This window comes from Gekko japonicus, unplaced genomic scaffold, assembly GCF_001447785.1.
Source record: "Gekko japonicus isolate JY-2015 unplaced genomic scaffold, Gekko_japonicus_V1.1 scaffold3716, whole genome shotgun sequence".
NCBI classification, from domain to species: domain Eukaryota; kingdom Metazoa; phylum Chordata; class Lepidosauria; order Squamata; family Gekkonidae; genus Gekko; species Gekko japonicus.
The window spans coordinates 63,588-74,992 of record NW_015167651.1 but is presented as its reverse complement, the minus strand read 5'-3'; the positions used below and the strand labels follow the sequence as shown (position 1 = coordinate 74,992).

Below are 11,405 nucleotides of genomic sequence, written 5' to 3'. Positions count from 1 at the left end.
TAAGCCCAATGTGTATTCAGGTACAGGCCCTCCCTCCTCTGCGAGGACAGATCTGCGTGTCCCCCCCCCCAATAGCTAGCAAACCAAAAACAGTCCAGTGGAGCCTGAGCGGTGGGTGTTGCCTTCTGACACACTTCCGGTGATATCAGGGGGTGTGGCACATGCAAATAAGTTATGCTAATGAGTTATGCTAATGAGCTCCTGCACCTCTTTTTCTACGGAATGACCCCTGTCAAGTGGGAAAGTGACACGGGAGCAGGGTTGCCAGCTCTGGGCTGGGAAATACCGGGAGATTTGGGCCTGGGGAAGGGTGGGGTTTGGGGAGGGGAGGGACCTCAGCAGGGTGTAATGCCAGAGAGTCCACCCCCCTCCAAAGCAGCCATTGTCTTCATCTTGGTCATCTGGAGATCAGTTGTAATAGTGGGAGATAGCCAGGTTTCACCAGGAGGCTGGCAACTTGACATGGGATAACGCTGAACAGCCTCCTCGCACACACACACACCACTGTCCTGATCCGAATTGGGGCCCTGTACATCAAGTGTTTCAAAGAGAAAAAACTCTGAGAACTTAAGCTATGATACGGAACTCCCAGCCGCTGGCCTCCTTGGGCCCATGGTTTCCATGTGCGTGCATTTCCATGTGCACCAGCGCCTGGGAGCAGGCATCCCTCACAATGCTCTGTTTAGAGCAGTAATTCTTGACCCTGGTTTGTGCTGTATTTTTTTTTTACAACAACACAAGAGTGTTGCCATTTCTGGAGGGAATTCTTTAAAAACAGTTCAAAGCAAAATTAATCCACTGTCGTTAAAAAGAAATACATTCTCCACAGCACTTTCCTTCAGGCGACACTGTAAATGCCTCCGCTCGGATCCCCTCGCTTGTGCCAGAAGCTGAATCCCCCAGGCTGCAGCAGGAAAGGTCTGGTTACCACCAAGTCTGGGTTGGGAGATTCCTAGAGATCCGGGGGCGAAGCAAAGGGAGGGTAGAATTTGTGAAGGGGAGGGAGTATAGTAGAGCATGTAAAGGCCATACATCCCACCCTCCAGAGCAGCCCTTCCATCCAGGGGAACTGATCTCTGTCCTCCAGAGATTCAGTTATAATTATGGGAGATCCTCCCATAGGGCAGACCTCAGGAAAGGGGATGTCCGTGGTGGTCCATCCTGGACAGAACTTGGGAAAGGTCGTTTCAAGTGCCCTGCTCCAAGAGTCCCCTGGGGAACAAAGGTGGCTGAAGCCCATCGTATGGTGGCGGGGCTGAAATTGCCATCAAGGCACAGACAAGAGACCGTCCAGAGGTGGTTTGCCACCCCCTCCCTCTGCGTTGTGACCCTGTATTTCCTTGGTGGCCTCCCGTCCAAGTCCTAAAATATTAGACAGGGGAAAGTATCAAGTATATTTGGCATTTTTAACCTCCCCCACATATTTGCAGTAGAAGTCTCAGGGGGGAAAATACTTCTTTGAACAAGAAGGCATTTTTAAAATAAATGTATGACCTGATCTCTGATCTGTGTTAGAAACTGAGAGCAAAGCGAAAGTGACATCATCCTTCCAAAGACAACGGAACACCCTTTTATAGAACAGTCTGCAATGGATTTAAGGCGCACATCACAAAGATTAAGAAAATAAACATGGCTATTCATACCTTAACTTGTTGGCTTAAAATAAAGCTTAGAAAAAATCCTTTGATAGCCGTTTGATAGCAGAAACTGGGATTCTTGAATTAAAAAACAGAATGAGGATATTTTGCAAAGGAGAAGGCAAGCTTGTGGCACGACTGGGTTTTCTATGCGGCTGTAGCTTGGTTTAACAAACACTCATCTTAGCAACACCAGTTGCTAAGGGAGGCTGCTGAGGCCTGGTTTAAAGAGACAGAAGACCTTAGAGAAATGCTTCAGAACTGCAGCAACGAAGCTGACAAGATATCAGGTACATTTCTGTCTATATAATATGAGATGCAAGTGTTTCATACCACTTATCATCTGAGCGAGATGTTTAAAGACATTCAAAACAGTGTCAGTGGCGCCTTTAAGACCAAAGTTTAATTCTGGGTATAAGCTTCCGTGGGCATGCTGCACACTTCTGAATCTATAATCAAAAAGTAGTCATGTTATTCCATTGCAGCAAACAGAAACCAAGTGGCACACCAGCAACTAAGATTAACCAAGTTTCCCCCCCAACATAAGCTTTTGTGAGTCAGCCTTCACTTTTTCAGATACGTGGATAATGCGTGTGTCTTCTGAAGAACAGAGATCAAATTTCCCTCGTCTTAAGGGTCAGATAGAGGTTTATAAAATTATGCACGAAGTGGAGGGAGCGGTCAAAGAGAACTTTTTATCCTTCTCCCAAAATACTAGTCCTCGAGGGCATCCAAGGAAGCTGATGGGCAGTAGGCTCAGGGTGGACAAAAGGAAACACTCCTTTACACAGCGAGTGATTAAAATTCGCTGCCAGAGGATGTAGTGATGGCCACAAGCATAGACAGTTTTAAAAGGGGACAGACTGCTTCATAGAGGATAGGTTTATCAGTGAATATTAGCCATGGTGACTAAAGGGAACCCTCATATCAGCCTCTGAAGGCCAGTGCCAGGAGGCAACATCAAGCTTCTATGCCCTGTTGTTGGACCTCCAGAGAAACTGGTTGGCCTCTGCATGAGACAGGGTGCTGGACTAGATGGACCCCTGGTCTGATCTAGCAGGGCTCTTCTGATGTTCTTACATTCTTTAGGTGCCAACTGATTTTAGTTTCACTTTGTTTTAAAGACAGTTAAGTTACCAGCCTCCTATTTCTTATGGACAAGATTCCCTCCTTTTACTCTTCAATGGCTTGTGCACTTTCAGGTGGAAACCTAACATGGTTTTCCAGCTGTGCAGGTGGGGCTTTCTGCTGCTCAGGCGTCTATATCAGTGCTTGTCGGAACAAGTAAATAAATAACAGGTAACCCTATTTATGGGCTGTTCTGGAACAATGAAGCTCAGTGGTTTAGGAGCCAACTGTGGCTCTTCTGACTATCACTCACCATGACACCAACTCCATGTTCCGGGAAAGTGGTCAATGTCTTTAGAGACTGAAATAATGTCATCGTAGCTTGCTTCGCCAGACTCTCTTAATCGCTCAGCCATTTCATGTTTTCACCTGGGTCCTAGACTCAGAAGTCTGAGCATGAGATTTCTGTGGTGAATGTCAATAAATCAAAAGTAGGTTTGCAGCTTACAGAGCTAATGTTTTAAGCTTGTTTTTATTTTAAATAAAAAAATCCTTGTTTTTGTTTCCTTTATAAAGTTTATATCTCTGCTACCTGGCATTACATTTTATGACACACGTGGCCCGGCCCAACAAGGTCTCATTTATGTCAGATCCGGCCCTCATAATAAATGAGTTCGACATCCCTGCCCTAGGCAATCACCTCAGTCCACCTTGCTGGCTGTCAAGTCCTGGAATGCCATCATTTCCACAACACTCAGTCCCAACAATATACTGGGAATAGGAAATCCCCCAAATGCCCCTTAGCCAATCAATGTGCCCACTCAGCCCGCTAAACATTTGTTCTGCCTGTATCACATATGCAGTTTGACACAGGCTGCATATGTGTTGTGAAAGGGGCTTAGGCCACCAGTGGGGGGTGGGGGTGGGGTAGGGTAGCCAGATCCAGGTTGGGAAACTCCTGGAAATTTGGGGATGGAGCCTGGGGAAGATCGGGACCTCAGTGTGGTACAAGGCCACAGAGTCCACCCTCCATTTTCTCCAGGGGAACTGATCTCTGTAGTATGGAGAGGAGGTGTAATTCTGGGGGATCCCCAGGTCCCGTCTGGAGGCTGGCATCACTTGTGGTCCTTGATTCCAGTTTTTGGGTCAGGTTTGTTCCCCCCTCCCTGTGTCTTACTCACATCCCTAAATGGTCTTCATTACAATTGGCAAGACGGATGTAGAGAAAACTGTCCCCAGTCTATCTTCTGGTATTCTGAACACACTGCGTGTATACTCACAGACACCCCTGGGGGTTGAGCCACCCACCCCCAGAAATAGTGAATGAGTTGCCCCGCTCACATTTTTGCCTCTGCACGTGAATGGAATTTTTTTTTGGTTCAGCTTGTACAGAAATGCCACTGGAGGAAGGGGCTTCACTAAATATGGGTTTCTTCTCTTTTGTGACAGATTCTCCTTTCTTTTATGCAATCTACTCTGCTATGGGCATTTTTAAGGACAAGGCTGCACACCAATTTAATAAGTAAGAATTGTGGGCAACAGTGGGAGGGCTTCTGGTGTCCTGGCCCCACTGCTGGACCCCCTGATGGCACCTGGTATTTCTGGCCACTGTGTGACAAAGAGTGTTGGACTGGATGGGCCACTGGCCTGATCCAACGTTGGCTTCTCTTATGTTCTTATGTTATGTATGTAAGAGCAAAATACATTCAAATGTTTTTTAATAAGATTTTTTTTTCTAATCGCCTTGACGGTTGAAGCCTCTGCCGCGAGCCAATGCACCACTCATTGCAACCATTTGTGCAGAGTGAGATTTATACGCGCCTTTAATATAGTGGGCCGGATTGCACTCCATGGCAGAAAAAACACTATCAAGCAGTACAATAATGAAACTAATAAATATATTGAATTACATTTCTGGTTAGGCCCTGATTTTAATTGAATCTCTAAGCCCCACTTTACTTCTGTGTATGACCATGGCAAGTCATGGGATCATATAGCTGGGAGGGGCCATCCAGTCCAGTCACCTGCTCAATGCAGGATCAGCCCAGAGTATCCCTGGCAATTGTTCGTCCAGCCACTGCTTGAAGACCGCCAGTGAGGGGGAAGCTCGCCAACCCCCCCCCCCAGGCAGCCCATTCCACAGCTGAACGACTCTTACTGGGGTTGCCGTCCCTCCCATGGGGGCAGGGTTCCCCCAAATTTGGGGCTCCCAATTGACCAGCTGGAGCCCCGCCCCTGAAGAACCCCATCCCACCCGATGTGCCCAGCGCAATGTGCTGGGTGCCAGGCACATCGGGTGGGATGGGGGTCTTTGGGAGCGGGGCTGAGAAGACTCCCAGAACAAGACTGGACCCCCCCCCCACACACACACACACCAACAGCCAGGTAAGACCGGGCAACCGTGACTCTTACTGTAAAAAAGAAATCCCAATATCCAGCTGGTACCTTTCTGCTTGTAATTGAATGTCAGAAATTAAGAGTGTCTCAAGGAGCTATAATGACACACTGCAGAACATCCCACAAACGTCTGGGACTCCCTGGAGTGTAGGTGTACAAGAGAGATACCTCTAGACGTCAGATGTGGCAGACGTGCCGTGGAAAAGTGTGTGCTTCCTTGAGTCAATGTCCGACATGCTAAGTTTTGAACCACAAGCGATCAACTGTTACTTGACAAATATAAATTGCTCAAATGGAAAGATGTAACTATTAGGGGAGACAGGGCAGATGTGGTTCAGTGGGTGATATATGACCCAGTGACTCAGATTGATGGCTTTTCGAGCCATATTTATCACCCAGGAGTTCAGATAAATGGTTTATTGAGCTAGATTTATCACCATCTAGGAGAGATTTATAAAAATGAAATGGACGCTTCTGCATTAAGCTGCAGTTGCCACATATGGATTCACACAAATTCCCCTGTAAAACATTGATAAACTCATGTTGCATATTAAACATGTCTCAAGCGATAAATCTATTAGGACCAAAATGAATGAGTCTGCTTTGTTTTGTGGAGGTCGGCACCTCCAGGAGCCTCTTCCTCTCTTCCCACCACAAAATGCTCTGTCTCCTCTAAGGAGAAGGTCTGTCTGTCATGGTGTCGCTCCTGTCCAGAAACGGTCTGAGCACTATACCATACCAAAGGAATGAAGAACTGAGATTCGTGTTACTTAATAAGCGCTTGCATAGCCAAGGCACAAAATGGCACGCTGGATCCAAAGAACACAAGCAAAGGAAAACATTTTTTTAAAAAAATCTTTATTTTTGATGTAACATTTTATGTGTATTACATGTTAACTTTTGTCCCATACATTACATATCGCTTTATAAACCCTCCCCCTCCCCCCGCCCTTCCCTTGCTATTCCAGTTCACTAGTCCTTTCATCCCAGCCACGGGCACAAAGTCCGAATCTTGCACTGAATGTCTTTTCTTCCTTCTGTTAGTATCCATTCTAGGTAGGTCTTCCATTTCATTCTGATTTCTGTGGTCTTTTCTGCCCATATGGTCCTCCGGCTCAGCTTCGCGATTATGTCCGACTGTATAAAATCAAACAAATAATTATGCCAGATTTCTACTGTCCATTTACTCTTGTCCTTCCAGCCCAGAGCAATCACTGCTTTACTTGCTATTATCATAGCTTTAAATGTAGCTTGATTCTCCTTACTTACTGCTGGGTTCCCAATTGTACCCATTAGCATTAGATTAAAGTTTATGGTCAATGAAACTTTACATATTTTCCCTATAATTTGTAAAATTTTTGTCCAAAAAGCTCTAGTCTCTGGGCATTCCCACCACATGTGGGAAAACCAGCCCTTACCCTGATTACAGTGCCAACACATGGGGCTCGCTCCTGGGAACATATTTGCCAACTGCGCTGGTGTTCTGTACCATTTTGTGAAAAATGTATACTCCATTTCATTAAATTTAACCACTTTAATTTCCTCTATTCCCTTCATAATTTTGTTTGCCGTATTTTCTGTTATCTGACCTTCTTTCATCAAAGTTTTTTTGTAAATAGGTTATTGTCTTATCTTTATCTGATATCATTTTCCTGTAAATTTTCCCTGCTAGTCCTTGTTTTTACTTTTGCATCCCTTTGTATATTTCTTCTATTGGTTCCTCTGACCAGATTTCTTCTTTATCGTTAATCTTTTTTACCATACTATGGAGTGCTGTTATTTTAAGCCAATGTTGCTTACCTATTTCTTCGACTATTTCATATACCGGTTTTAGATTGCCTTGCCTAAACATGTCTCCCAATCTATAATACCCTTTAGATCTTAGCAACTGCCACCATTTATTTTCGCTTATTTCGCTATAGATGGACTCTATTGGTGCCCATCTAGAGTTCCTTCTTAACCATGTGGGCTGCCATTTACTCCAGGCTTCTAGTGCTGAATGTCTGGGTCCTTTAATTGATTTAAGGTCTTTTCCAGTAACTCTAGAGAAGATCCCAAATCGCCCTATGTTGTTATTGACCTAATTCTCAAATCTGACCCATTTCTGCTCCTTACCTTCACCTATCTCTAATAACTAGGAAACAGTTTGAAAACAGTTTTCAAGCCTGTTTCATAGTAGACGTCTAAGCTGGTTGTTTCACAGGGAGGGGTGAGAACTCCAGGTGTTGGCTGAAGCTCTCTAGATATTACAGTTGATCTCCAGGTAATCAAGATCAGTTCCCCTGGAGAAAATGGTTGCTTTGGAGGGTGGACTCTATAGCCTTGTACCAAGCTGAAGTCCCTCTCCAAGCCCCGTCCTGCTCAGGCTCCACCCCCAGACCTCCAGGTAACGCCAGCTTGATGTAGTGGTTAAGAGCAGCCGACTCCAATCTGGAGAACAGGGGGAGGGCTCCTCCACTCCCCCACATGCAGCCAGTTCTCTCAGAGCTCTCTCAGCCCCACCTACCTCACAGGGTGTCTGTTGTGGGGAGAAGAATGGAAGGAGGTTGCAAGACGCTCTGAGACTCCAACTGAAGAGCAAGGTATAAATCCAATCTCCTCCTCCTCCTCCCCCGCTCAGATAGGGCTGCCAGTCCCCAGGTCCAGGAGGGGTTTCCTCCTGGGGTCTCAAATCCGCCCCCGGCCAGCTGGCCACTGGGGAAGCCCCGCCCCCAAGCCATGGCCACCCCCTCTCCTTCCCTGCTAAAAGATGTAAAGGGCATCAGCTGGTCGGCGGGGCGCGTGCTCCCTGCCGGTCAGCTGGAGGGCCCTTTAAATCTTTTAGCAGGGAGGGAGAGGGGTGGGTGGGGCTTGGGGGTGGGGCTTGGGGGGCAGTCTCAGAGAGGGGAGAGGGCCTCAGAAGGGATATTTGTCTGGAGACCACAGTGGTTCTCAGTAGCAGTCTTGAGTGTAGGGCACCCTGATGCGAAGGGGACACTGGTGTCCTCTCACTCAAGCTAGTTTGACGGGGTATAAACCCAACTTTGGGGGGGGGCTCCAAGAACCGTGCTGCTGTGAAGATCATTACCTGTGGGTGGGGGTTGTTGCATCCATCTTCTTGCATCCGAGGCAATATCACACAAGGAAAGCCTGAGGCGGATTCTTTTCTTTTTTGTCTGTGGAACTGGTCATCTGAGGAACTGAGAACTGAGGAAAGCAGGGCGAGAGAGATCTTTTTTTTTTTCCCACACTTGGTCCTTTCAGCTCAGCTTCTGTGGAACTGTCTTGCAGGACTCCTGAGGCCCCCTTGGCCTGGGGTACCCTGAGGCCAGCATTAGGACAGGAAGGGTCTCTCCTTCTATGGCTTCAGGTAGCTGTCCCTGTGACCTCCTTGCCCTGAAGGCTAGAAATGCCTTCTCCCTTGTCAATGGGTTGGCCAAGTCCCCGTGACTGTGAAGCCTCCTGCCCTGGCCTTGGAGAAATGACAATTGAGGGGTGACATGACAGAGGCTTATAAGATTATGCATGGGATGGAGGAGGTCGAGAAAGAAGAACTCATGGGCACTCCTTGACGTTAATGAGTGGTAGGCTTAGAACATATAAAATGAAGTCCTTCTTCACCCAAAGAGCAATTAACAAATGGAATTCACTGCCACAGGAAGTGGCGGTGGCTACAAGCATAAGCTTCAAGAGGGGACTGGAGAAACATATGGAGTAGGGGCTATTAGCTGCAAGGTATAGATGGAAGACTCTGTTTGGGGCAGTGATACAGATATATGCTTGGTGCTTGGGAGGCAACAGTGGGAGGGCTTCTGGAGTTCTGGCTCCACTGGTGGACCTCCAATGGCACCTGGGTTTTGGCCACTGTATGATACAGAGTGTTGGACTGGATGGGCTATTGGCCTGATCCAACCTGGCTTCTCTTATGTCCTTATATTCTTCTGTTAAGCAGTTACTCCAGAGGGCCAGTAAAAAGACAACAGCTTCCCCTGACATTGCCTCCTGGCACTGGGATTCAAAGGTTTACTGACTCTTAACGTGGAGGCCTTAGAAGAGAAGAGAAGAGAAGAGAAGAGAAGAGAAGAGATTGGATTTATACCCCATGGCCCTTCACTACCCAAAGGTGTCTCAGAGCGGCTTACAAACTCCTTTCCCTTCCCCTCCCCATAACACCTGTGAGGTAGGTGGGGCTGAGAGAGCTCTGACAGAAACTGCTCTTTTTTAAGAACAGCTGTGCCGGAACTATGGCTTGCCCAAGGTCATCCAGCAGCTGCAAGTGGAGGAGTGGGGAATCAAACCCAGTTCTCCCAGATTAGAGTCCGCACACTTAACCACTACCTTTCCCCCTTCAGCAACCTGATCCTGTCCCACCTCCACACCAGAGTTTCTGCCCATCTTTCTGCCCTCTTTGATCCTCTTTCTTCCCCCTGAATCTGAGCATGGAATGGCATGACGGATGCCCCAGATGTAGTCCGGCCTCTCTTGCGTAAAACCCACAAGAAGAACTATCAGAATATTATTTGTTTTCAGACACGTATGCCAACATTATTCAGCGGTTGAAATAAACACATAATCCATGAGGGGGAACCCAAGGAAGCTGAGCTCACTTTTCCATTACTGCAATGACCCAGTACATAAAAACTGAAGGGAGAGATCAATCTTTCCATGTTCGTATAGCCCATGGTTTTATTTTTAATCATAGGTGTGGTTAAAATAATTTGCGGTGCTACACTTCGTTTAGTTTTGTGCGAGTGTTATATAGGGAGTGAACACCTGCTCTTAAGGTCTGCCTTGCAAATCGAGGTAAAAATATTTTAACGTATTACAATGTAAGGACTTGGAGAGTTAGTTTGGAAACAGATGCTAGGGAAACTCTGTTATGTATCGTAACGCAAGGCTTTCAAAAAAGAGTCCAACATGAGGTTTAACAGGAGCCAGGGATTTTTTTCTGGGGGAACAAAGTTCCAGGCAACAAAGTTCCAGAACCTCTTAGACAAAATTAATTTAAAAGCGTTTAAAAGTTCATGATTTTTCAGTATACAGACTGAAAACTTAATTTCCCTCTTGAGAGAAAAAACAGGGGGGGAGCCCTTGCAGGAGCCCATATAAGCTGTAAGTCAGGGGTCCCCAGTCTTTTTCGGCCTGCAGGAGCCTTTGGGATTCTGGCACAGTGTGGTGAGCGCTCGATCAGCCACAAAATGGGTGTCACAAAATGGCTGCTGCGGGAGGTGGAGCTAGCCACAAAATGACCGCCACAGCTTACCTTCAGTCCCGCAGTGAAGAGCCTCATGTAGCGGTGGCAGCTGCTGTCAAAGCAACACTTAAAAAAACAACAACCTGCACAGCCAATTAAACCTCCAATGGCCAATCGGAAGACTTTCCTGGGCAGAAGCCCCACCTACGTCCCTGGTGGGCACCAGTGAAGATGTTGGTGCGCGCCATTGCACCTGCAGGCACCACACTGGGGATCCCTGCCGAAAGGAATATCTCCCTTATAAATAAAAGCCGAGTGGTGGTGGCACTTCTCTAGAACATTCCACATGCTCCGGAATTGGTTGGCGCTCTGGTGTGTCACTCACAGGGGGCGTCTCTCTCCATTCGCTGTGCTGCTGCCTGTGTGGGTGCCCTCCCACCCACGGAGGCAGCGACCACCCTTTTGCCCTCAGTTTCCTTCGAGCCGCTGCCCGGGCCGGGTGCTCCACTGGCCAGACACCCTCACTTGGCCTGCAGGCCCCACGTGGGGCCATGCCAACGCTGCTGAGCTGCGGCAGCCAGGAGCCGCCACCCGCCAAGAGGAGGCCCAGGCCGACACGCACTGGCCTTGCCCAGCCGCCTGGAAGGGCACTGGGGTGGCCAAGCGGGGAGGCGGCAGCGGCCCGTTCCCTTGCGCCTCCCCCGTGCGGTCTGCGGATGAGGGGAGATGGCACCATGCCACTGTGCCTGAGGCCAGCCGGGGAGCCAGGCCCAGCCTATATTGTCGCCCCGTGGCGGGGACAGATGAGGCCAGGCGGCTTGGCCCACCGGGGCCTCGAGTGCGCGGAGGGAGGGCCAAGGAGATGGGTCCAGGGAAGGAGATGCGGGCCCACAGCCGGCCGGCCAAGCTGCCGCCCATTGCAGGGAGAGGGATGAGCCTTGACCCGCTGAGGCCTCGACCCCATGGGGGGGGAGTGTGGACTGCTTCCCCGGGGGGGCGGGAAGTGGATGGCGCCCTGCGCCCGGCCGGCCTCGCGCCCATTGCAGGGAGAGAGGCGAGCCTGGCCGGCTTCCCCCACCAGCACCTCAATCGGGCGGGGATGCCGGGGGGGGGGCGAGACGAGGCCACGC

At 48.6% G+C, this 11,405-nt stretch overlaps 1 protein-coding gene across 1 annotated transcript in view; it reads right to left on the bottom strand.

Moving 5' to 3' along the window:
* The window catches only part of LOC107112891 (coiled-coil and C2 domain-containing protein 2A-like), a gene marked incomplete at its 3' end in the record, with an annotated part of 80,019 nt that overhangs the window by 56,116 nt on the left and 12,498 nt on the right, over positions 1 to 11,405 (bottom strand). The window contains exon 3 of the mRNA XM_015414094.1: positions 10,801 to 10,985. Coding sequence (XP_015269580.1) covers positions 10,801 to 10,985 — 185 coding nt within the window. The remainder of the gene's footprint in view (positions 1 to 10,800; positions 10,986 to 11,405) is intronic.